Raw genomic sequence first — 25,538 nt, 5'->3', positions numbered from 1 at the left:
CAGACATGAAATGTTCACTTTGTTATGCTAAGTATAGATGACATATCTACATGATATTTTATATTATATAGCAAACAAAGACCGAATAAATAAATTATGGTTACCTTAAAATCATTAGAAAGTAGAATCACTGCACAGTTATTCCATTTAACACAAACAAGTGAAAAAGTTCCCATTGTTAACATTTTTGTCAAGGGAGATAACTCCGCCAAAATTATTATTTTTTAATGAAAAAAATATTTATCAAACCTGCATGAAATATTGCATATACGTCGATTATTGAGTGGGGCAGATCTAAGAAATGAAGATTACAGACAATATAATACTGTATTAATGATGTTTATGGCATATTCATATTTAAGATTTGACTTTTGTCTGCTATGGAAGTTTTTGCTCAAATAAAGTAAAAAACACGACTGAGATTTTTTTGTGAAATGCAGAGATTTGAGTTTCCTCAAATTTGAAAAAAAAAACTCAAATATTTGAGAAAAAACTCAGACTTAAGTCTGAATTTTAACTTAAGTTTTTTGTTTTTTTTTGTTTTTTTTTTTTTGTAAAATCGGAGACAAATCTGAATAAACTGAAATAAAGGATTTTAATATACGTTATCAAATACCAATTTCCCTGCATAAATATCCATATATTTGGTGATGATGCAAATACATATTAAGTTAGAAATCGTAATATGATACTGTACTAACAATTTATCTTTGATGAGAGAAAAGGGGGAAGATACACTAAACATTCATTTTTCATTTGTTTAAAAAAAGGAAAAGGGTATGTATTCACCCAAAAGTTCAAAAAACGATGGTTGCTTGACTAAAATTATCATTAATTTCTTTCCTTATTAATTTAATTAAGTGCTTTAAATTTCATTCCTAGGTTAAATGTTTACATGCAAATCTTATCTGTTACCCAATGCATCAGAACTTTTAGCTAATTTTTATGTTTTTTGCACTTCAAACATTTTTCAGAAATTAAAAGACGAGTGATCTACAACGAATTGTAAAATATATGATTTCAAAACAATATTTCATAAATATAAACAAATCTTTTCAAATAGCAAGCAAATATTAATAAACAAAATAATTCCTTACTTGTGATATCCATCACTTCCAGAGTAAAGGGACGGGTAATATTGAAGTTCTGATCATTGCAGAATACACATTCTATACTTATACAAAACTAATGTTTGCTCAGTTTGCTAAAAGGGAATAAAAAAAAAAGGCGGCATTTAACAAACCCTTACGTAATCCCAACTGAGAATTAATAAAATCTTGTGGAAATATTAATCCATAAAGTCTCTTATTTTCTTTGGCTATATTATTCTGAGCAACTGTATATCATTGATAATAAAATATACGATTCTTTTTGACAAAGTTGGATTCTCTGTTGGGATCCATTTATTTGGATATAGACTAAAGTTTTTTTTAAAAAATGAAATTTTCTCTTTGCAACATTGGTTTTCGATATTTAAATTACATTTCACAATTCAAAAAACGTGATTAAAGAGCCTAAAGTTGTCTTTATAAAAGGAAGAGGTGGTAACCTCAGCGATAACGCTTCTTGATGAAAACTTTTGAGCAAACAAAAGTTGAAGAAAGAAATTTCTCGATATTTGTAAAATGATTCAAACGGCCTTGAATTCGAGTTATGAGTTTGTGGTAAAAATAAAATTGGCCTACATTCCCACACATAAGAAAATGAAGAAAGATTGAGTACAAGTATTGTTAAAAAAAATCAATCATGTCAATAATAAGATTGATCGAGTTCATATACTTCTCGGTCAATTTATGATAATTGAACCAGCTCTCAATAATGTTGCGAAAGGTTTAAATGCGATTCAACATAGTGGATCGATTACTTTTTAATTATATAAAATCGGGGGGGGGGGGGTTCTCCTGCAAAATATGTTTGTCAATGATGAGCCATGCCTATGGTTATTTGATTTATTATAATAAACTAAGCTTCATACTATGAATAACGCAAATTTTTATGATGTTTTGTACTTGCACCTGCTAATTCTTATTTTGAGTGAGAATACATGTGAAAGAATCAAGTGTAAAATTGTAAACTATTCATTCAAGTTTGCTAATCAAATCATGTAAGACGAATCCTTTTTTCATCAAAATGTCATTTTTGTAGCATTATTTGACAAAATCGTAGCAATCGTTAAAACGATCTTCATGCCATGAGCGTTATATTGCAATTGCAAATATAATTATGTATATAAAACACACCATGATCATGATAATTATGTGCAAATCTGCAAATCTCAATACACTACACATGATATTAAAAGAAAAAAATGGCATTTATTACATTGAAAGGTATTTATAATTTCATGTAAAAAAAAAATCGAATTCATAATAATTTTGTATGCAAATTTTAAAGGCACCTGAACATGAATTGAACTCAAATTTTTCAATTTTTTTCTTTCATTTTTACGATGGTCAATATGGGAGATTTGGTATAAAATTTGCAAGTCGTATATTGAGTTATAATAGGGCTACAGTCTACAGAGGTTACAAGTCTTTGTTTTGTTAACAATGCTCGTCCTGTTACTTTACTTTTGTGTTGTATTGGTATAAAGTTCAATCAAATGTTGCTTTTTTGTTGATGATAAAATTATTTATAAACATATAAAATCAGCTTATCTTGTTTGTCACAGGTTATTTTGTCAAAGAAATGTTAATTTACTTTACAATATTTGTAAACATATGCATGACTCGAGTTCTGTTTACATAACAACGACTTCTTTCCTCTGTATCTCACTTGTAACTTGATTTCTTACATTCCAGTTTTGGTAAATCCTTGAATACACAGGTAATCTGTTATATACATAAGAATAACAAAATAAAGTTTTTATCTCAAATCGTGTTTAAGTCCCTTTGATAACAAAGATTTGCAAAATTTCCCGAGATATATCAAGTTTTAAATCATTCAATATACGTCATTACAATTTATTATTATTTCTGTAAGAAAGACAATAAACTTTTTAAGTATATTAGTATGAATATAAACAGAGTTTATATCTGGGTTTTCTTTTCTGAGTTTTATTTTTATCCCGCAGATTGTTGTTTCTGATTATTTAAAATGTTCAGCATTTATGTTATTTCTCTTGTAACTTTTACAAATTGATAGCTGTAACAGCTACATCACCCAATGTATTTTTATTAAGCTTTCTAAAACATAACTAACCCTTAGATTGCTAAAATACCAAGCTGTGTAAGACTCTAACATCACGTTTAATATCCTATTAAACCTGCTATGATATAAAGCTAATGCTATATACATGTATCATATATACCTATTTAGTAGATATACGGACGATAGCAAGTATATTGTCCCCAAAGACACATCCGAGAGTATAAGTTGATGATGAAGGGAGTTATAAACTTACTACCGTCCAAATAGTCATTAAAAAAGACATTTTCTTACACAAGAGGAATTTACTAATTGGCGATCCGCAGTTTTCCGAATGATAAGCAAATTAAAGTTCTCTAACTTTGAATTTAACTTAGCGACTCGGATAACAACAAAAAATAGAGAAATCAAAAGCTGGAAGTAAACAGTTTTGATGACTAATTACATTGGGCAGATAGCACAGGAAATAGTTCACGGTTAGATAGGATAGTTTGTTCATTCGTTGTAATTATTTTTATAGAAACCGTTTACTGAGGTATAATAAGACCTGGTTATATAATCAGTCTGATGCTATACACGTATCTAACCTGCTATATAATCATGATAATGAAATATATCTAACCTGCTATTGTATTATTATATTACTTGCAATGATATCTAAATATGAAATAAAATCACAGTTGATAGTATCTAAATGATATAATGGATTACACAAGACATATTTGTCCATTAGCTTGAAAAAAGCTACAAATATTACATAAACAAATAAACCGATCAATTTGCACTTTTGTCCATATAATAGAGAACATCAAGATACAAAAGCAATTCCAAAAATCTGCACTCGTGAAAACTTAAAAGGGGAGAGCCACTAAAAATGTACTTTCTAAAAACATTCTTGTTTGTTGGTTTCCAAAATCATCAATGACATGAATTCATTACAACTGAATTACATGTACTAGATAGAAATGATTTCAGGATGAAAATTGCCGTGTTTTGCCTGCAAATTACATATTCAATATTTACATTACAACAAAATTTGACAGCCTTTTGGCAAACAGTTGACTACTTCCATTAAGGAGAGAGGACAAGCGGAATGTATGGGTTATATAATCTATATTTATTGAAAAATAATTTATGTGATGCTAGTATTTAATTTCAAAGAAGCAGAACCATGCTTATAGAGATACATTTATTTGCTGAGTATCATAAGACAGATTAATGTCAAAGTATATTTAAGATTATTACAGAGACCCATTGTAGTCAAAGTATATTCAAGATTATTTCCGAGACCAATTGTAGTCAAAGTATATTTAAGATTATTACCGAGATCCATTGTAGTCAAAGTATATTTAAGATTATTACCGAGACCCATTTTAGTCAAAGTATATTTAAGATTATTACCGAGATCCATTGTAGTCAAAGTATATTTAAGATTATTACAGAAACCCATTATATTAAAGAATTTTGAGGAAATCTCAATTTCTTTCACATATTTCTTAAACTATGACAAAGTTTTCTTTTTTAACTCCAATTATTTGACATCACAATTACAAGCTCTCATCAATCTCTGTTCTGTGCAATGTTGACACTGTGATAGGACCGAAGGCCTCAATGTGTAATCTGTAAGGTAATGACAATTCTTTTGCTTTTCTTGCACAGTTTTTCCCCGTAGGAATTACAATATTGAACAACAAAAAAGGCTTATACTACCATTATGGTAACATTGTTTAATTTAAAAAAAAAACTTTAAGTTTAAGGCTGTGTATTTTCATTTCACAATTTGTATCAGTTAATTACATGTCATAACATATATACGGTTCATCATGCCATCACTTACAACAAAACATAATTAATAAACTTACATAGATGTGAATAGTATACAATTTTATAATTCATTATTTTCATAAAATATATATCATATCGTCATTTTTTTTATTATGCCTCGTTTTCGAACTGTGAGTATTTGACCTTTCCTGATGCTGACGCCATTGATTCCTCGTAAGATGGGGGATATCTTGACATCTCGGTGGCAGACGAACTCAGCGATATGTTTGTCATCCTTTCTGTTAAATGAACGTAGACATAAATGCTTCAAAGTAAAAAAAAAAAGCATATTTACACATACCCCAAAACAATAACTTTGCATATTTGGGGGGTTTTGAGTACACAGTATTTCAATTAGCAGAAAGAAGAAGGTAGAGATTCTTTCAATATTTGCCCTAAAATTCAAAAGTTTTTAATCGTGAGCGCCGGCTGCAGAAACCACTAAGGAACAGGCTCCACCGTAACCATCTTTCCTCAAGTCAATACTCGGTCTTAAGTCTGTGTTTTGATCTCAAATCCATGCACTGTTTCTTTAAGGAATTGAGTTGAGGACTGAGTTGAGGGATTTGTTTATGACTAATCAGGTAACTATCTATAGGTTCTTAATTTATGAGTGTTTTCGTGTAAATAACCTTTCCATTTCAATTTTTGTGATATTTTTAAAAATCAGGGCAAAATATGACCAAAAATTACGTAGTTCTTTCATTAATTTTTTTCCGGTTAGTATAGCGTTAAATGAAGAACGAATGTAAGTCCCAAACTCTCTTATCTATAACTTATGTTCTTTATCACAACATTTCATTATTAAGTTTGAATGGTCAATTTAATCAAAATTAAGATAGAGAATATCAAATTTTTTCTTTAAGTGTTTTTTCGAATGTCCTCTCATTACCCTGCAGTTTACTATTCCAGTTATCATTTCCGTTTTATCATTGCCCCTATAAAACATTATTAACCCGGAGACTGAATTAAAAATTAAAATTGTTATAATTATATGCCTACAAATTTTTGTAGAACTTATTTCTGTAATAAACCTAGGAATCGTGTGGTTCTATGTAATAAACAAAACAATAGCGTACCGTCACTGATGATAGCAATTGTTCTTCCAGATCTTGATGAGTAAACTGGCCGCGATTTGTGGCAGTAATTCCTTACAACATAGATAATTACTAAGACTAGAATAGTGCCGCCCAGAAGGGTTCCAATGACCGCCCCCGCAATCTGGTCACTGTCCCTGAAACAGGTCAAACAATCAAATAATTAATACCTGGTATTAAAAAGCATTTGGAATAAGATTTTTTAAATCAAAAACAAATATTTGTATATACTGTTAAAAAAAGGTCTAAGTGAAGATATTATCAGCTGTTAAGTTTAATATATATTATATCAAAAAAGAATTCAATCAACCTGATAAATTTCAGAAATGAAAATTCAAAAAAACATTCCTACAAAACCCCAAACACACAGCATCAAGTCAACTCATCAATGAGTAAAGTCGTCATATGTTACATATCATTGAGTTAACTCATTATTGATATATCCATTGCATGCGATACAACATTGAGTCAACTCACCAATTAATGTAGTTGTCATACATCATACAACATTGAGTTAACTCACTGATAAAAAAAATCATTATATGCGATATATAACATCGAATCAACTCACCAATGAGTGTAGACGTCATACGCCTCAAAGCATTGAGTTAACTCATTATTTATATAGTCATTATACCAAACACAATGATTCACACAACATTAAGGAACTCACTGATAAAGTTCACGTCACACAACATTGAGTCTACTCACCAATGAGTTTTATCGCCATACGTCTCACAACACTGAGTCAACACACCAATGAGTGTAATCGTCATATGTTACACAACATTAAGTTAAATCACTAATAAACAAATTATACGTCACACAACATTGAGTCTACTCACCAATGAGTTTTATCGCCATACGTCTCACAGCATTGAGTCAACTCACCAATGAGTGTAATCGTCATATGTTACACAACATTAAGTTACATCACTAATATATAAATTATACGTCACACAATATTGAGTCCACTCACCAATGAGTTTTATCGCCATACGTCTCACAACATTGGGTCAACTCATCAATGAGTGTAATCGTCATATGTTACACAACATTAAGTTAAATCACTAATAAATTAATTAATTATACGCCATACAACATTGAGTCAACTCACCAATGAGTGTTATCGTCATATGTTATACAACATTAAGTTAACTCACTAATAAATTAATTAATTATGCGTCATACAACATTGAGTCAACTCACCAATGAGTATAGTCGTCATACGTCACACAACAGTGGTCATCACAGCACCGAGCCTGGCAGAAGAAGGTGTTGCCTGTAGCCTCATTGAAACACAGATCCCCGACAACATCTTAATTTTGAAAAATAGCTTGTCACATTTCAAAGGAAATTCGGAACTTTAAATATAAGTCAATGAAATCAAATGTGAATTAAAAAAAAATCGAAGACTTAAAAAAAGAATGTCATTACATTGTACATTTAAACCTGTGAGCTAATTAAGTTACATAAATATGATGAGGCATAAGGGACATTAAAGGTGTACACTGCACAAAATTTACGTACCATATCTTATCAAAATAAACAAATACACAAGTTGAAATTATACTCATGTTATTTTTAAAACACAATATGAAACTACATGTACATTCATAATCTATTCGTTAAATACAAAAAACCACACAACACCGACGTTCACTTACTTCCTATGTAGAACAATAAGAATAAGAAGACTTCCATTCTAGCATTGAGCATTGCTCATCTCGTCCCGTGGGTACCCGTCAGAGCCTGCTGTCACCAGCTCTTTGTGTTTGTACACGGCCAGTGATAGTAAGATTACCGACCTTATCAGGTAACATGTTGCAATACAGGTGTTATAGTTTGCTCCCGATAAAAGATATCGGGAGCAAACTGGTGCATGAACATTTACATGTAAATATACTAGTACATTTTTTTTTTCGTTTTCAACATCATTACTTTAAAACAACAGTTGGGCTCTTATATTTTTAAAAAGGGGGATTGGATTGGAGAGGTGGTAGTGGGTTAATGACCAGGTCAATTTGCGCTAGAGAGAGAGAGAGAGAGAGAGAGAGAGAGAGAGAGAGAGAGAGAGAGAGAGAGAGAGAGAGAGAGAGAGAAGGTTACACGTGAAATAATATTATCTATTTTCTAGTTCGAAATATCTGACGTTTCCCTGGCTTTTTTGACGATTTGGTTCCGGGTCGAGTATGCCAGTTTTCGTAAAGGCGCCTGTTCCATGGATGTAAAATATCAAAACCGTTAAAAAACCAGGAAAACATCAGATGTTTCGGACTTAAAGTAATCGCTAACAATAGTAATTTAATATTAAATCAACCTTTAATATAAAGTTTCAGTTTGGTAAAAATGCTCATAATTAAATGTATCCACTAATTAATTAGGAACGACATGCAAGCCATAGCTTAACCATAAAAGCCTTTTATACGATTATAAGGCATAGACAATCAAAAACATTTTTATTCAGATCAAACGAAATTAAATCCCCTTCATTTTTATTTCAAAGAATAAATATGATATCGTATTATATGTAGTAATTGTTTACAAAGGAACACGAGGGTGTTTTAATAAAAGTATACAAAAAGATCGTAAAATTTGTCATTCTTTATTGTACAAAAGGGTTCCATATTTTATTGAAATCTTAAATAATTGTGAAATGAGACCTTCGGTACAGTAAGAGACCAAGGTCATTTTTGTAAAGAATGTCCATGGGAAAATCTGTATCTTCTATTTCTTTAGTTAAAAAGAATCCCTCAATGGTAGATTCAGTGGGAGAAAAAGGTTTGACGATAAATACAATGAGAAGAGCTTACAAAGCCTGTCAAATCCCCCGCTCCGATGATATTTAAACGGCTTATGCACATCTCATATAAAGAAATCCTACATTTCAAGGCGTGCATCACTGCATGTATAATATAAAACTAAATTATCTGGCCATTAACAAACATATATCTACTAGACTTTAAACTTTTCTCCTTAATATTATTTTTATGTTTATTTTCTTAACATTACAACATGTTTTCAAACAATCTCTGACTGTGCAAGCACTGTTGTTATTTGACATTATTTGTACTGAGCAAGAACATTATCATGTACTTTTTGTCGCTATCTAAAAGGTTTTCATTATTTTCCAAAATAATTCCATGAAAAAAATGAAAACAAATGTTTAACTTAAAAGGAAGTAAAAGCGTGAAAATGAAAAAGAAAACGCCCACTACGATTTGAACACCCTCCCAGCGAAGAGGGAATGTCGACATTCCTCCTCCTATCACAATGAACTATCTTGACAAACAAAACAAGAACTTTACCGTGAGAAAATTTTATAGTTCGACAATTATATATAAAGTTGGAAGATTGTTTGTGAAAACCACGAATTTTGACCCAATTAAACTGTGTCTAGACTCCACTTTAATAAATTATATGATAATCAAAAAGATTGAAAACTTATCCTTTCAATAAAATTATTTTTGGGTAGAATCTAAAGCTAGACCCGTTCATGCAAAAAAAATTACAAGTTAGCTCAGTAAATGGTCAAGATGGAAATGTCACGTGCCTTATTTTGGAAACTTATATCTCCTTTGTTTACAGAAAGATAATACGTTATTGAAATGCATCGTGAAATAAATAGTGTTCAACAAAGTATAAAAGCCAAAATAAATAGTTTTAATTAGCAACATTTGAAAAAACAAATCTTTATATTGCTCGAAATATTGCTCGGGATATACATGCATTAACACATTGTAGGCCTCTGTCCAAAACAGTTCATGACTATAGTACCATTTACACATCCATCGTGTTTCAATCTCACTAAAGGCGGTGTTCCCTTGATACATATCCAACAGTCTGCATGATGCATGCCAAGAAAAACGTAGGAAGTACGGGTGTACCGATATGCAAAAATGGAATCTTTATTTTCGTAAATGACAAACAGAAAAAGAATTTTGACTTACAAAAATATAATGCTCTCGTGATGTATAAATTGAGAGATTATATTGACGTTCGTTGGAGAAAATTACAAATTAAAGAGATTTATTCAAAATTATTGTTTTTGATCTATCTTTAAATTACTGCATGGTTCCTTAACAATTGAAATCGCTAAACATCTAATAAAAATAGATAAGATTTAAACCCTTTTTTTAATACTTTTAAATGTTAACTCTGATCCTGAAAAAGTTAAGTAAGATAATTTTTTTAACTTTTAAATTAAACTCCTCTTAGTACTTTGTCGGTTTTCATTGTGACATTAAACGAACTAAGAATGTGTCATAACTAAAATAACAATTATATACAATGGGGATAAGAAAAAAAGCCTGATTAAACAAACAGAAATAGAAATGTAATTCAGATGGTGATATTTATCAAGTTTTTATTTCTGAATTTATATATTATTTAAAGCTCGTGGTGTTATCGTTAATTTAAAGAGGGAGGGGGACCGCCATTTTTTTTTATTACCGATCGCCAATCCGTCTAAAATCTTTCTGTTATAATAGCTCTTTTACCTGAACTATGAAATTACTACAGTGCGGAATACTATTCAGATCTTAAGAGAATTTTTTTTTAAGATGTCAAGTGCATTTGCGCCTGCAGTCGCCTACATTTCACACATGAGTGTTGGTAAACCATTGCATTTCTAAAACTGGTAAATAAACAGAGCTTGCCGCACAAATCAATCAGTTGTGTAAAAGATGGGCGTGTCTGTATATTGATTTAGTGTCTGAATGCAAACAGCTAATAGTTGTGAACAAATGCATACGCTATAAATATAGAAAAGGCATTAGTGTGAATTTGAATCTTAATTTTTTTTTTCACTTGCTTGAATTTTCCAGTCTGAGCAAGTAAATATGACATCCACATGATTCAAATATATGTTTGTAAAACACACAAAAGCATTGACAAGCGATTGTCATTCTAATTAAGGGCGCTTTCCATTTACGTTGCCTCGCCGGCGACGTTATCGGGAAACGGCGACGTTAATGGAACGGTTGGCAACGTCACAATGATCTAACGATGACGATTACAGCTTAAAACTGATACCTATCTTAAAATTTGATCCAAAAATGTTGGCTATTTGCAGTTTTAATGTATTTCAATGTAGTACGACAAATTGTAGTTTTAGAAATACTAGTCTTGTAGAATATGATAACATCGACGCCATATTGTTTCCTAATCAGCAACGGTATATTGCGTTGCCACAATCGCTCGCCGGCGACGCGCGTTCCAGCAATCGGCGACGAAGGCAACACCGGCAAATCCGGCGATGCCGTTTAAATGGAAAGCACCCTAAGTCTATGACGTATATCAAATATTTAAAAAAAATTGATTTATATGTATATTTTAAACAATAAAATGCTTTTTTGTTGACTCGTGCAGGATATATATGAAGGTGGCGACATTGCAGAAAATAAATAAATAGCCCGCATTTTAACTTTTTTCTGCAGTGATCGCAACCTTCATGAATCATCAAAGAATGTATTTCATTGTTTATTTTTACATTTCTCTACATGTATTAACAGATTGATAAAATTGATAAAATTGTCGGAAAAAGTCACCAAAAAAACCTAAATTGTTGTTATTTGATGTGCATCAGTACATTATATAAAAGAAACAGCCAAATCGTCTTCTATGGGAAACGGGGCGTTTAGATTTCAGTCCTATCAGTTTCTACTAAGCTATGAATTACGATTAATTTCCGAAAAAAATAGAGGGAATCATACATGGTAGATGTAAATACGTATATATAAACGTACATCCTTTAAATATTAACAAAATATTAGTATTTCAAACATCTAAAAAAAAATCATGTAGTTCTGCTTTCTATTAATAAACATCCACATGTCATTGAATAATATTAAGGATTCGAAAAACAGAGTTAAAGCATTTTTAATGTCATATTACTCAATGTATAATATAATGATTCATAACCTGAATCGGAATATCACAAATTTACGCTACAATGTACTTATTACATGTAATACAAAAGTACATTACATGTAATACCATGAAAAGCTTATAACACTGATAAATGTCTGATTGATAAATAAATAAAATAAAAATGAAAGTCTTCCGTTGGGTCACAATTTAAAACTGGGTCAAGAGCTGGAGACTTCCATGCTGCTACATTCCTCGTCATCACTGAACCCCCACACCTTAAAAGCAGAGCAAACTTAATACTACCATGTTAAATAGTAAACAATAAAGAAAAACAATTTATACAAAAACAGTACAATATGTTCAATGTAAATGTGATTCTACTCCTTTGAACAGACAAACACATCTTCTAGCATTGAAAGAAACTACCGAGGAATTAATGATATTCATTAGAGCTCAACTTTTTGGATATGATGGGTATCCCTTATTCATTAACAGAACAAACATCCCCATCGGTCTTCAGTCATTGTTTACTTTTAAGCTAGTCAACAAAATAACACCCAAATACACATTTAAAAAACTGACACTCAACAAATAATGGCCCCCTGGAATTTAATTGATTTCCCTCCCCCTTGGTCCCTGACAAACACTAACTAGCATTATTTACGCATTACCTCAGCGTCGAGGGTTTCCTGATGCATCTGTGTGAGCCCTGTAAGATCCTCCAGGTAGGACGGGTCATTGAACGCCCGCCTCAGGAAGTCAAAGCCGTCCCGCCGGAACTGTTCTATCACCTACAGAAAGTACACAAGTATTAGCAGCTTATTGTCTAAACTGATGTGTCTCCAATAGAACAATGAAGTTTAACAAGAAAGAGAATAGAAATATAGATTGCGGCAGAACGTAAACCCCTGTCACAATTGAGCTGCGTCCTCAGGGCGATCCCGCTGCGTCCTTAAACAACGTAGAACGCCAAGGTGCACGCAAGATACAGCGCCGTAACAACGCAACGGCATTTGTCGCGGTGGGATCGCTTTGAACATTATAGAACTCCATGCGCTGGCGCGCATTTTGAACATACACAAAGTACGCACCATGGCTCTGCGTTCTGATAAACACGCAGTAGAAACGAAGTGAGGTAGCCGTGACAGCGTCGTAAAGTCTCCAACAGCGCCACGAGTGTTCCGTTGACGCGCTCAGAGAACACAGCTAATCGCAATGTCGATTGCACTTGCACAGAGACCTGTCGGAGGGGACGTACTAAAGACCTGAAATACTAATGACCTGAAAGACCTGAAAGACCTGAAATTTTATATAAATGATACTTTTCTAAGATTTTTATCAAATGAAATTATTTTGTGGGGGTTTAAATCATATTTCCAGGTATAATTTTGTTTAAAAAAATATCATAATGACCAGTTATTCATGCAGAAATATGAAAGACCTGAGAATTTGAATTGACCTGAAATTTTCAAATGACCTGAAATTTTAAATGATTGATACATTTCTATGTTCTGTGTCAATATTAATGTCTATTTGTAAGTTTTTATCATATTTCCAGGTATATAAGTGTTAAAATATATCATACTGATCAATTATTTATGCAGGAGTACGAAAGACTTGAAAATTTGAATTGACCTGAAAATTTCAAATGACCTGAAATTGTATATAATTGATACATTTCTATGTTCTGTGTCAATATTAATGTCTATTTGTAAGTTTTCATCATATTTCCAGGTATATAAGTGTTAAAATATATCATACTGATCAATTATTTATGCAGGAGTACGAAAGACCTTAAAATTTGAATTGACCTGAAAATTTGAGCTGACCTGAAATTATATATAATTGAAACATTTCTAAGTTCTGTGTCAGTTTTAATGTCTATTTGTGAGTTTTTAATCATATTTTCAGGTATATAATTGTTAAAATATATCATACTGATCAATTATTTACGCAGGAATACGAAAGACCTGAAACTCTGGGCTGACCTGAAATTATATATAATTGACACATTCTATATGTTCTGTATCAGTTTTAATGTTTATTTGTGAGTTTTTATTATATTTCCAGGTATATAAGTGTTAAAATATATTATTTACACAGGAATATGAAAAACCTGAATATTTGAATTGACCTGAAAATTTGGGCTGACCTGAAATTTTGTGATGGTGTAGTTTGATGGTTTCAGGTCAATTCAAATTTTCAGGTCTTTCATATTTCTGCGTAAATAACAGCTCATTATAATATTTTTCAACACAATTGGAAATATGATGTAAACCCCCACAAAGTAATTTCATTAGACCAAAATCTTATAAAAGTATCATTTATATCAATTGATCATTTGATATAAAATTTCAGGTCATTTAAAATTTCAGGTCAATTCAAATTTTCAGGTCTTTCATATTTCTGCTTGAATAACTGATCATTATGATATTTTTTTAAACAAAATTATACCTGGAAATATGATTTAAACCCCCACAAAGTAATTTCATTTGACCAAAATCTTATAAAAGTATCATCTATATCAATTATATAAAATTTCAGGTCATTTGAAATTTTCAGGTCAATTCAAATTTTCAGGTCTTTCATATTTCTGCTTGAATAACTGATCATTATGATATTTTTTTAAACAAAATTATACCTGGAAATATGATTTAAACCCCCACAAAATAATTTCATTTGACTAAAATCTTATAAAAGTATCATTTATATAAAATTTCAGGTCTTTCAGGTCTTTCAGGTCATTAGTATTTCAGGTCTTTAGTATGTTCCCTGTCGGAGTCCTTTGTGGCGCCTTAGCGTCCCTGTCACGCTCCCACTGTGTATCCACAGCGTTTGAACCAACAAGTAGTTTTTTTTCATTTGGCTGCATTCACACAGCAAGCCCATTGATAACATTTTGCTGTCGTACATTGTAATACTTACAATCTTACATCAGGCCATACAGTTATCTCATATATTACACTACACTGTTGTAATACAGTCTTTAAACAAGCCATACATAGATTAAACTACATTGTTGTAATACTTGCAGTCTTTGAGCGAACCATACATTTATTTCTCAGATTACACTAAATTGCTGTAGAACTTACCACCTTTGAACAAGCCGTACATCTATCTCATATATTACATTACTATGTTGTAATACTTACAGTCTTTGAACAAGATTTACATTTATCTCATATACAGCTTACTCCACTTATATTGAACTCGCTTATTTTGAAATTCCGCTTATTTTGAAATAGAAATAAATCCCCAGTTTTTACCTCTCATATTCTTTGCATTGATTTCACGGATATAATGAAATCGGTTATTTTGAAATATCGCTTATATTGAAGCCACTGGTCGGTCCCCAAAGGTGATAATTAGTTGTTTTTATAACGGTTATATTGAAGTTCTCCCTGGCGGCTGTCGTCACGGTTGGTGACAGTAATTGTGCCAGACTGACCGGTTGATATACAAAGGTGTGAATTGATAAGTTCTCTTCATGTGTGTTTTTATACTTTTATCAAAAAGTAAAATTTATTCACTGTTTAATTTTTTGTTTTTACGAATACGGATGTATTGAGGCTAGACGTAATATGGAAACCCCACGGAAAATAAAAACCTTATCTCCGGACGCTAAATACAAACAAGTTATGGCTGTTGATGAAAGAACAAAGCCTAAATTCGAAATAGCTAAGGATTTTGAGATTATCGCGTGTACACTGACGATGATATACAAGCAGCGTTCAGCAATATTTGAAGCGTTTGAATGTGGTGATTTTTCTCTAACGTTTTTCTAAAACGTAAAGGAATGCGATCCGAGATTATGATGAGGTTTAAGATAGTAACAAAACGAAACTTACAAAACTTTCGGATATAATTTTATCAAACTTTCAAAGACTAATGTTCCATGTAATCCGTTTATTGTAATAGATAAATGATGATCTAATAATTTGTTCGGGTTTGGTTTTCTATGCTTACATCGGGATTGAACTTTCAAAAATGGCGGCTTCACATCAGTCAATTTCGCTTATATTGAAATACGGATATATTGAAATAATTTGCATGGTCCCCTGAATTTCAATATATCCGGAGTAGGCTGTATTACTCTACACTGTTGGAATAGTTACAGTCTCTGAACAAGGTGTACATTTATATCATTATGTTAGATTACTTAAGAAACAAGAGATGTTTGTTAAACACTTATACCCCCCTCCCTTGGAAACATTCACAAAGAAAATGAACGAAAACTGCAAATATTTCGATTTTTTTATAAGTCCAAGGGGCATAACTCTGTCGAAAATTGCTCTATCATACCCAAAATCATGATAAACCTGTATACCAAATTTCATTTCAATATGTTCATCCTCTGCAAAGGAAATGAACAGAAACTGTTGGTGGACCGACCGACAGAACAACAGACAGCAGCAAAGCATAAGCCCTCCCTTCTTTGAAGGGGGCATAATAAACAGCAATGTTAAAAAGTTCATCAGGATATGAACTTGGTTGGACACATGATCAAATCCTCAGAAGCCCGAAAGGGCTTCTCAGAAGACTTGATCGCCTACCAACAAAGTTCATATTTCAATGAACTTTTTGATATTGCTGTTTATAACTTACATTTACGTTTGAGAATAACAAATTGTTCAAAATCGTCAATATAACAATGTTTTATGTTTATAATAATGCAACCATCCAACGATAAGCGTGTGGGATTATCTTTGGGACGTCATGAAATAGTTCACAAAAAATTGAACATTTTTGCTATCCTATAGGTTCATATAAGGAAGCATATTTGCAAATGTAAATATATTACATTGTTGTAATACTTACAGTCTTTGAACAAGCTGTACATTTATCAAATGCCTTACAGGCCGGTAACACTTGCTGGAAACGGGACACAAAGCATCGAATCTGTAATATATAAACTAGGATAATTGGATCTGAGGAAACAAAATTTGATTCGATTGGTTTTTTTTCATACATATAACATATTAAGTTGGATTAATATTTTGTAAGAGTTAAAAAGAAAGATTTTCTATCAGTTTTCTTTTTAAAAAATTGGTCTAAAAACCAGCAAATACACATGTACATGTAAAATATATATATATTTTTTTTGAATTTTTAAGGAATGAAAATGCTTATTTGTTATTAACTGGTACTGTTAATATTCCATGTAAAAAGGAATGGTAAAATATATGATTTCAAATACTTATTTAAAAGCAATCCATAAAACAAAAATCACATGCTTCATAGAACTTCAGTTACTTTAATCAGTAAGTTAATCAGAGGAATCAGTATGAATCTATTGGAGACAGCAGTACAATGGCCTCACCTGGTGAGGGACCAGCCCTAGGGGGCAAACAAAGTCTTTACTCAGGTGCTCATCACTAGCGCTTGTATCCGCCGGGGCTTTCCCTCTGTCGTAATACAAGAACAACTTTACTGAGTATATACATAGAAGATAACATTATTTCACAAATTAAAAAAAAAAAAAATAGATGTTTCTAAAACACTTATGCCCCCTCCCTTGGAAACATCTGTAAAGAAAATGAACTGAAACTGCAAATAATTGGAATTTTTCTACGTCCAAGAGGCATAACTCTGTCAAAAATTGCTCGTTGTACCCAAAATCAAACTTGACCTAGATATTATTATGATAAACCTGTATACCAAATTCCAATTTCAGTATGTGCATCCTCTGCAAAATAAATAAACGGAAACTGCAAATAATTGGAATTTTTCTTCGTCCAAGGGGCATAACTCTGTCGAAAATTACTCGATCGTACCAAAAATTAAACTTGACCTACATACTATTATGATAAACCTGTATACCAAATTTCATTTCAATAAGTGTATCCTCTGTGAAGAAAATGAATGGAAACTGTTGGTGAACCGACCGACCGACAGACAGCAGCAAAGCAATATGCCCTCCCTTCTTCAAATGGGGGGCATAATAAGTACTAAAAAGAAAAGTATTCCCAAAAATTTGGAAAATGATTTATCTTAAAAATACAAACGTATAGTTATCATTTTTTTGGTGTCATATCTGGAAACTGCTGCTGAGCTTGTAAAATAAATTTAGATTAACATGCAGTTTTAACTGTCTTATCTTCCTAAATCTTTGTGTAAATTTGATTATACACTAACAAATGTAGTTTCCTGAATTGTTAACACTAGGAGAGGATTTGAGTATACATACAGTTCTGGATGCTGGAGCACGGACACAAGGAGTTCTACGGCGAGCGCGGACGCCATGTAGGAGATGCCGGGCCTTGATACTGTACACTGCTGGTCCAGAGTACGGTCCTTCAAAGACTGGTAGAAAATACAAAAGCTGTCAACAGCAATATTCTCGTGCAAATATTTAGGAAATTTTCATAATTTTTGTACTTTTAGCTATTTTATTCAACATAAAAAATTATGAATACATTGACTATAAATTGTTGGTGACACTTTGATGAGAAAGACAACTCTTCCTGAATAAATCTAAATTATTGATTTTAATATATCATTCTTCAATTTTTTATATATATCAAGTTGCAGGTTAATTTGCACCTCAGCGTATGCTGAAATTGCTGAAATCATGTTAAACAGAACTGTTCCATTAAAACCAAATGAAAACCAGCTAAGGAAAAATATAAAAAAAACAAACTCACATTCCCTGGTGCCACTACATCATTGCAGAAGTAGCAGCCTAGCTGATCCCCGGGGATTGAGCTGTAAGAGGACAGGGGGGCGGGGTCAGCTCCCTCTGTGTCTGACCTCACGCCGTGGCGCATCACTAGATATGTGTCAAAGCCCAGGGCAGAGCATATCACTATCTGTAATACAGCAAGAATGATCAAACTAGGCAGAAAAAGACAACTAATGGTCTGTTTGGACAGAAACTTTATGATGAATTATAGATTATTCTGTGTAACTAGTATTATAAGTGCAAAATTGACCTTCCTTTCTTGTTGTAAAATCTGAATACTCCAGATTTTACTTTAAATTCATCAACATCAGATATCAATGAAAACAATAATAATTTTACAGGTTTCACTGAACACATTGTTTTGTATAACCCAGATTTGATTATAATGGAAAAAAGATGCACAGGTATCTGTTATCATCTTCTTTCTGTTCCTACCTTTTGTTTTTCTGCTGCCATCAATGTAGGAAGCCAACGGCTCTCCCGCGTATCCAACAATAAAAACACTGCATCATGAGAATTCACCAGATCCTGGAGGGTTTCAACGTCTTTCTTCACACCATCTATTGCACTCTCTGGAAAAAATTGATGCTTCAAGACAGCAAGATCAAAAACAAAAATCAAGAGTACTCAAGCAAACGATCTAGAATTAAAATCTCTTTAAAATCAAACCTTAATTGTTGAACTTCATTTATAACAGATGATTATACTCAAAACTCTTTTTTTCTCAATAAAACAGATTGTGAGAATGAAGATAAAACAAAAAATATTAATAACTTAATTGATAACAGTGACCAATCTAAGTATTCAGTAATTTACCAGGTACTGCATGGCCAGGCATAGGAATGGATAAACTCAAACCTTTTGCATTCTGAAAGAAAATAACTGACACATCTGTCAAACTCTACAAACATTAGTCACATAAATTCCCAATTCCCTTTTGATAAGCCTAAGGTTATATCTACAATTACATTTATTTATATACTTTTTGTGTATTCCCATATTAATGTGTGTTGTAATAGGATGTGAAAAATAATGAGATAAGAACTGGTTTGAACCCCCCCCCCCCAAGTCTCTGGTCATGTGCTTTGATAGCCTTATGACCACCTAACACTGTCGGGTAGACTTGTCAGACCATCACAGTGTTTTATATGACTGTACACTGTATTTTCCTTTTACCATAAAGAATCCATTGATCATAATTGTTCTCACCACTCCAGGGAATATCTTCTTCATGGCCTCTGCAGCAGCCTCCGCTTTTGGCATACCTCCCTTTACACAGTCTTCAAACTGAAACAAGGACTGGCGTACCGGGTTAGAGTAAGACACGCGACCATTGTCCACCAGAGTTATGGTTCTGACTCCCCAGCCCTAAAAAAAGTCAACAGGATTTTACTATACCAACTATGCTTTTTTTTTTACCCTATTTTACATATGTCAACAGGATTTTACTATACAAACTATTATTTTACATATGTATGTTTTACCTCCTGAAAATGATGGTGAAAAGGAGCAATGATAAAATGAAAGAGTTAATACCAATATAACTCAGTATACAGTAATACACACAGAGCACTGGTATTTGAACTTCATCTTTCATACTAAGATTTATATGTTGACCAAAAAAAAAAAGATATTTAGATAGAAAATTTTAAAATCTGGAAATAATTTATGACTAAGGTTTAATCTGAGATTGAGATAGCTACACACCATCAGGCACCTTGCCACATTACATCCAAGAGTCCCGGCTCCTAGCAGCAGACATTTTGTCCTTGATATAAGGTCAAGGTCAAGCTCTGGGAGCAGCCTCCATCTCATCAGCTTTAGATTGAGGTCAACAGCTGAGGCTGCCAGTCTGGTGAGTAAATCCCAGTAGATAAGATACTTATTACACTATACCATTAAAAAGTTTTTTCCACATACTTAAGTTGTGGGGCTTAGCCTGCTAGTGCTGCTCAATGAATACTGTATATTCCTTTTTTACGTGAGTACTTAATTCTGCAATTAAATGGCAAGAACATAAAATCACAAATGCCAAATTACTATCATAGTAGCATTTAGTTTACATCTGTCCGAAAAATAAAAGAAGAGATTCAAATCTGTGAGATTTTCAAAAATGCAAGATGTTCTTCTGGCGATTATACGTGGATATTAATTCCTCGTGTTTAATTAGGAATCTACAGTAACATAATATTCAATTTATATCTCTAAATAACTTATATATCCTTCCACAAAACTTGTATTTTCTAAAATTCAATTATACCAAGAAAATAAGGCTTTGTAAGTGTCACATGTTTATAAAAAAAATATTGCATTTATTAGCAATTTGTGCATTCATCTTACATGTATACTTAACATTCTAAGCATTCACCAAACTCTGTTATCAAAACCATGCCTACAATATGATCTAGAATTAAACACTTCTATTAAAGGTTTATATTTTTCCTGGTATGTTATGGCTGATTTTAACTGGAATACCTTGTGGGGTCCATGCTAGCACTGAGATTAACAAATCTTGGAGCCAGCTTTTGTTTTTCATTTTTCTCCCAACCTACACACTTTGGACATTCTACAAATAAAATATAAACAAAAAGTCTCCAAAAAAAGCTCTGTATACAAAAATCATTGGAAATATTTTGTGTAAAGTTGATGCTGATAGTTTTTAATCAGTATTCAAAGCAATATTTTTACCACTTTGTCATTTGTACAGCAGGTGAAAGTAGCCAATGATATCTTACCTGGCACATTCTTAATATCCGGGACACAAAGGGACAGCAGAAGACTGTGTGATATATCTCGTGTCCCGTCTCGACTCCTATCTCGCAAACACAGTACATTTACACCTCGCAGGTCTCCCTTCCTACAGAATAAATTAAACAAAATTTAAAGTCTTGTATAAAACAGCTTTTAATTATTACTTTGTAAGGCCCAGTTGTCCTTGTGTCATTCGATAAAACACTTATTTCCTAGATATAACTTTCACCCACCAATGATAGGATATCAACATCAGGAAATTCCTAAGAGGCCAGCCTGGATAGTCCTCAATATTACTGGGATCACAGAATCCAAAGTACACCTGTTGAAAGACATCAATGAAAAATCAAACAATAATATATGATAGGTGTAATTGATTGATCTTAAACTTTTGCTGATTGAAATCTTGACTCAAATTCTACTACAAGTAATTATATATGATTTGTAATACAGTTGAACAAAACTGTATCACAAGAAAGATTTTAGAACATTTCAAGCAAATTTTATAACTCCTACATACAGTTAATATGAAGGTTTTTTTTTAAAAAAAAAACCTTAAAATATTACACCCTATAAGTAAAGACTTCTCCAAATCATGAATAATAATTATGGAAATATTTTTTCCACAGGGCAATAATGTGATAATTAGTTTCGTGACAAATAATACTACAATAACATAAATCACATCCCCTGTATTGTGTAATATACATGCATGTACCTCCTGAGTATTTTCAAACTTGTTCATATGCTTTACATCCTCGATTACAATGTTCCCTTTAGAAAGGACAGCAACAAAGAAACCCTGATATGTTGGATGAGCATCTTGGAATGTGTCATAAGCTTGTAGAAACTGTTCCATCTAGAGGGAAAGAAAACCAGAGACATGTAATATATTGTTTATAAATTGTCACACAAAGTTTGTAAGCAATAGTCTGGTCAAACAACTTAGAATCATTTTGAATATACACAACTTGTTTTTTTACCCGCATTACACTAACCTTGACAATTCATGTTGTCAGATTTTTTTTTGGGGGGGGGGGGGGGAGGGGAGAGGTGGGATGTGATGATGGTAAAAAAAATCAGAATGTGAGTTGTTTGTAATTGATTGCTACTTCTAAACAATTTATATAAGATTGAGATTTATTTCTCTCAATCTCAGTTTCTTGCTTCTTTATTTTCTTTGGTACTAAATTTTATGGATAGAATTATATCATTTTAAGTGAATTCAATATAAAGATAATATTCACATTGACAAATTAAACATGTAAAGAATTTGAGTTCTTCATATAACAAGTATTGAAGTTGAATCACCTCCTCTGCAGTCAACTTGTCCTTGAGTTTCTTTGGTTCTTGGTCAAAGGTGATGTCAGTTGATGGACAGAGACAGGGAAAACAGAACCAGTAATAGTAATGGTACTTCTTTAAGTCCTGAAATAGAAACAGGTGGAATACAACTGGTAATAATTACAGTTGAAGTTCAATATCTCGAACACTGATATCTCGAATACAATGTATATGTCGAAGTGATTTGTAAGTCCCAACCACTTATTTTCTAACATATTTTACCCTCAATATTTCGAATACTTGGATATCTCGAAGTTTTAAAATAGTCCCATCCAGTTCGAGAAAACGAAGTTTGACTGTATAATGGTACTTCTTTAAAAGTAATGTAAAACACATTTTTTAAAAAAGATCAAAACTATGGTAGGGGGATAGATTTCTGTAAATGTATGAATAATGACAACTATTGAGCTTACTGCAAAGGTCAAAAGAAGGAAAGTAGCCAGAAGTTCAGGGGTGTCCAGCGCTTTACCACTTACAATGGAGTCCCATATCTGTAAGGAATGAATGAAGATAAATCACCTACCATAAGGCGTAGAATACCAAGCTATCACTGGATTTCTGTGAATTGCATTTGTATTTTTCGGTACATTTACAGTAACTGTGTGTTTTGTTTCAGTATCTGACTACATGTATTTGTGTGATGTGGCAGGCTATATATACCTTTTTCCCAGCTTCACTGATCATCTCTTTCTTATCACACTCCTTGAATTTGTCCACTGTGTTGGTGTTATGTAACTCTCCCAGCATGGGCAGGCATCGCTGTGGGGTTTTGTCATTTCTGAAAGATGATAAAAAGTCCATGGTGATTTTATTTACATCTACCTGATCAATTAGGCTGAACATATATCACAAGATGTTCAACACATGGTTAGACATACTTACTGGTCAAATGCAGAAAACTCAACATTCATTCTGCATGGCATTCCAACAGGGTCCCCTGAAAGAGGTCAAAGCAAAGTAAAGCTATAAATTATGTAGTAATATGCAGATAAGGGGCACTATGGGACAATGCCTATTGTATTGAACAGTCAGTGCAGTGTTGGCAACTTGACAGTCAGTCTTGTACCCCATCATGGGCATGCAGTCAAGACAGCTTGTGAGTGTAAAGTGATAAACACAAGTTGAATAAAAAGCTTTAAGATTTACTTGTTAAAATCAAATTCCATTGCCCTGAATCATCTAAATATTTGAGTCAATGTTTTCCTTGGTCATTAGCCGAATGAGTTACATGTATCAGGAATGTGATCAAATGGCAGAAGAAGAAAAAGGATCAGAAAATCATTCAATCATGGTTCTGTATTCTGATGTATATAGGTGTTTTATATATTTTAACCACATTAACTATGTTAACTGCGGATGTTATACCGAGCGCAGCGAGAGGCGGGCAAGGCCCGCCTCGCGAAGCGAGGATTAATGGTAACACGTATATATAAGAAAATCAGTGAAAAATGAAAGTTGAATCAGGGGTACTAAGGCCAAATAAATTTCTTCCCACCCTGGGCGCCGCCATATTGGCTGCCATTTTGTTTTTAAAAAGTTAGTTTGATCATTGGTTTACTGGTACTTATCGATGTTTATTGCCCCTAAACTCGATTAAAATGTTCCAGTGTTTCAACAGAAGGTAATTTGAATTAAAGAAAATAAAAGAGAACACCAGATAAGTTTCAATAGTGCTTCAATCAAGAAATACGACTTGTTCTATGTTTGTCTTATCAAATTATCAGAAGGAAAATAACATTAAGAACTGATCTTTTAGATACTGAATAAAGGATTCAATTATATTACCGCAGCATTTATATGAATTAAATTGATAAACAAGAAAAGAAAAAATATAAAAAAAAGTTCCGAATAACGTAATTCTCTTCGGCTATTTCCGAAGACAAAACGTGTACGTTTTACGTCTGAAACATGACGTCATAATGTAGACTGAGCGCGACGTTTAGTTAAACTTTGGCTGATGATTTGACTGGGCAACCAGGCGGATCCTACTGTGTGCGTTTCAAATAAATTTTGTTCTACAAAAATCAAACTCTATTGTGTTAAATCTGGGCTCGGTCCAACGGTCACACCGTTTACATATTACAGACAGACTGATAGATTGTGGGATATATAAAGAATAAAGAGGAGTTGATCATATTGTATATGTTAAAGGAAAGTGCGTCATACAATGGAGGTATCCCATTCTTCGCTAACGTGTAATAATCCCTGACGGTAGACGCACGATATCCGAATAATTTAGCGGTCCCGAATAATGAGGGCGTTTGTGTTAGAGTATCGGATAATGAGTAGTTAATTCGTTACCATTGAAGTAAAATCCTTTGATCTCCTTTTTGCTTTCATCTAAACCATACACATCAAGTTTATTTTCGGAAAGTTTATGCCAAAATCCTGCGTCTAAAAAACTATTGAATGCCACAAACTGCAGTTGTTTACGTTCCATTTTGTTTACAAGGGGCGCAGACATTTTGAACATCACGTGACAAATTGAATGTTTTAGATAATTCATTCCACTGTTTATTCTTGTAAAAAGATAATGCTCCCGATATCAATGTCTTTCCCTCCGTTTAGCAAAAAATTAATCGGAGATATACTCGATAATTTTCTGTAAACTGATTTTAACCAGCCTGAGGATATATTCATATGTACATGCATGTATAGTAAATCAAAACTCGGACAACACAATTTAATCTTATTTTTCCTATAAAACACACAAAGGTCATACCACTCGTTGGTGAGCGTTACACACCATCCAAGTTTACAAATGCTAGCTGGCAAAATGTACAGAGCTAAAATAAAAGAATACGGGGATTTTGAATTGTTTA

General features: G+C 32.6%; 2 protein-coding genes across 2 annotated transcripts; both read right to left on the bottom strand.

Annotated features, from left to right (window-relative positions):
* Window positions 1-4,882: 4,882 nt before the first annotated feature.
* On the bottom strand, window positions 4,883-7,896 carry LOC105340184 (uncharacterized). Its single transcript, XM_011446113.4, has 4 exons — window positions 7,736-7,896; window positions 7,278-7,386; window positions 6,051-6,205; window positions 4,883-5,210 (listed from the first exon to the last, which is right to left on the bottom strand). Exons 1-4 carry the CDS (start codon window positions 7,785-7,787, stop codon window positions 5,083-5,085), a joined length of 444 nt encoding a protein of 147 aa, XP_011444415.3. The 5' UTR covers window positions 7,788-7,896; the 3' UTR covers window positions 4,883-5,082.
* Window positions 7,897-11,932: 4,036 nt separating this feature from the next.
* Window positions 11,933-25,204, bottom strand: LOC105340241 (ubiquitin-like modifier-activating enzyme ATG7). The gene is made up of 19 exons (XM_034449877.2): window positions 25,018-25,204; window positions 23,599-23,653; window positions 23,377-23,494; window positions 23,130-23,207; window positions 22,684-22,800; window positions 22,091-22,231; window positions 21,606-21,694; window positions 21,357-21,478; window positions 21,097-21,187; window positions 20,329-20,473; window positions 19,831-19,989; window positions 19,438-19,489; window positions 19,057-19,193; window positions 18,584-18,748; window positions 18,127-18,242; window positions 17,260-17,344; window positions 16,758-16,838; window positions 12,611-12,730; window positions 11,933-12,214 (listed from the first exon to the last, which is right to left on the bottom strand). Exons 1-19 carry the CDS (start codon window positions 25,187-25,189, stop codon window positions 12,158-12,160), a joined length of 2,100 nt encoding a protein of 699 aa, XP_034305768.2. The 5' UTR covers window positions 25,190-25,204; the 3' UTR covers window positions 11,933-12,157.
* Window positions 25,205-25,538: the final 334 nt, after the last annotated feature.

This window comes from Magallana gigas, chromosome 4, assembly GCF_963853765.1.
Source record: "Magallana gigas chromosome 4, xbMagGiga1.1, whole genome shotgun sequence".
In the NCBI taxonomy this organism is placed as follows: domain Eukaryota; kingdom Metazoa; phylum Mollusca; class Bivalvia; order Ostreida; family Ostreidae; genus Magallana; species Magallana gigas.
The sequence above is the reverse complement of the archived record's forward strand: the minus strand, read 5'-3'. Positions and strand labels throughout refer to the sequence as shown.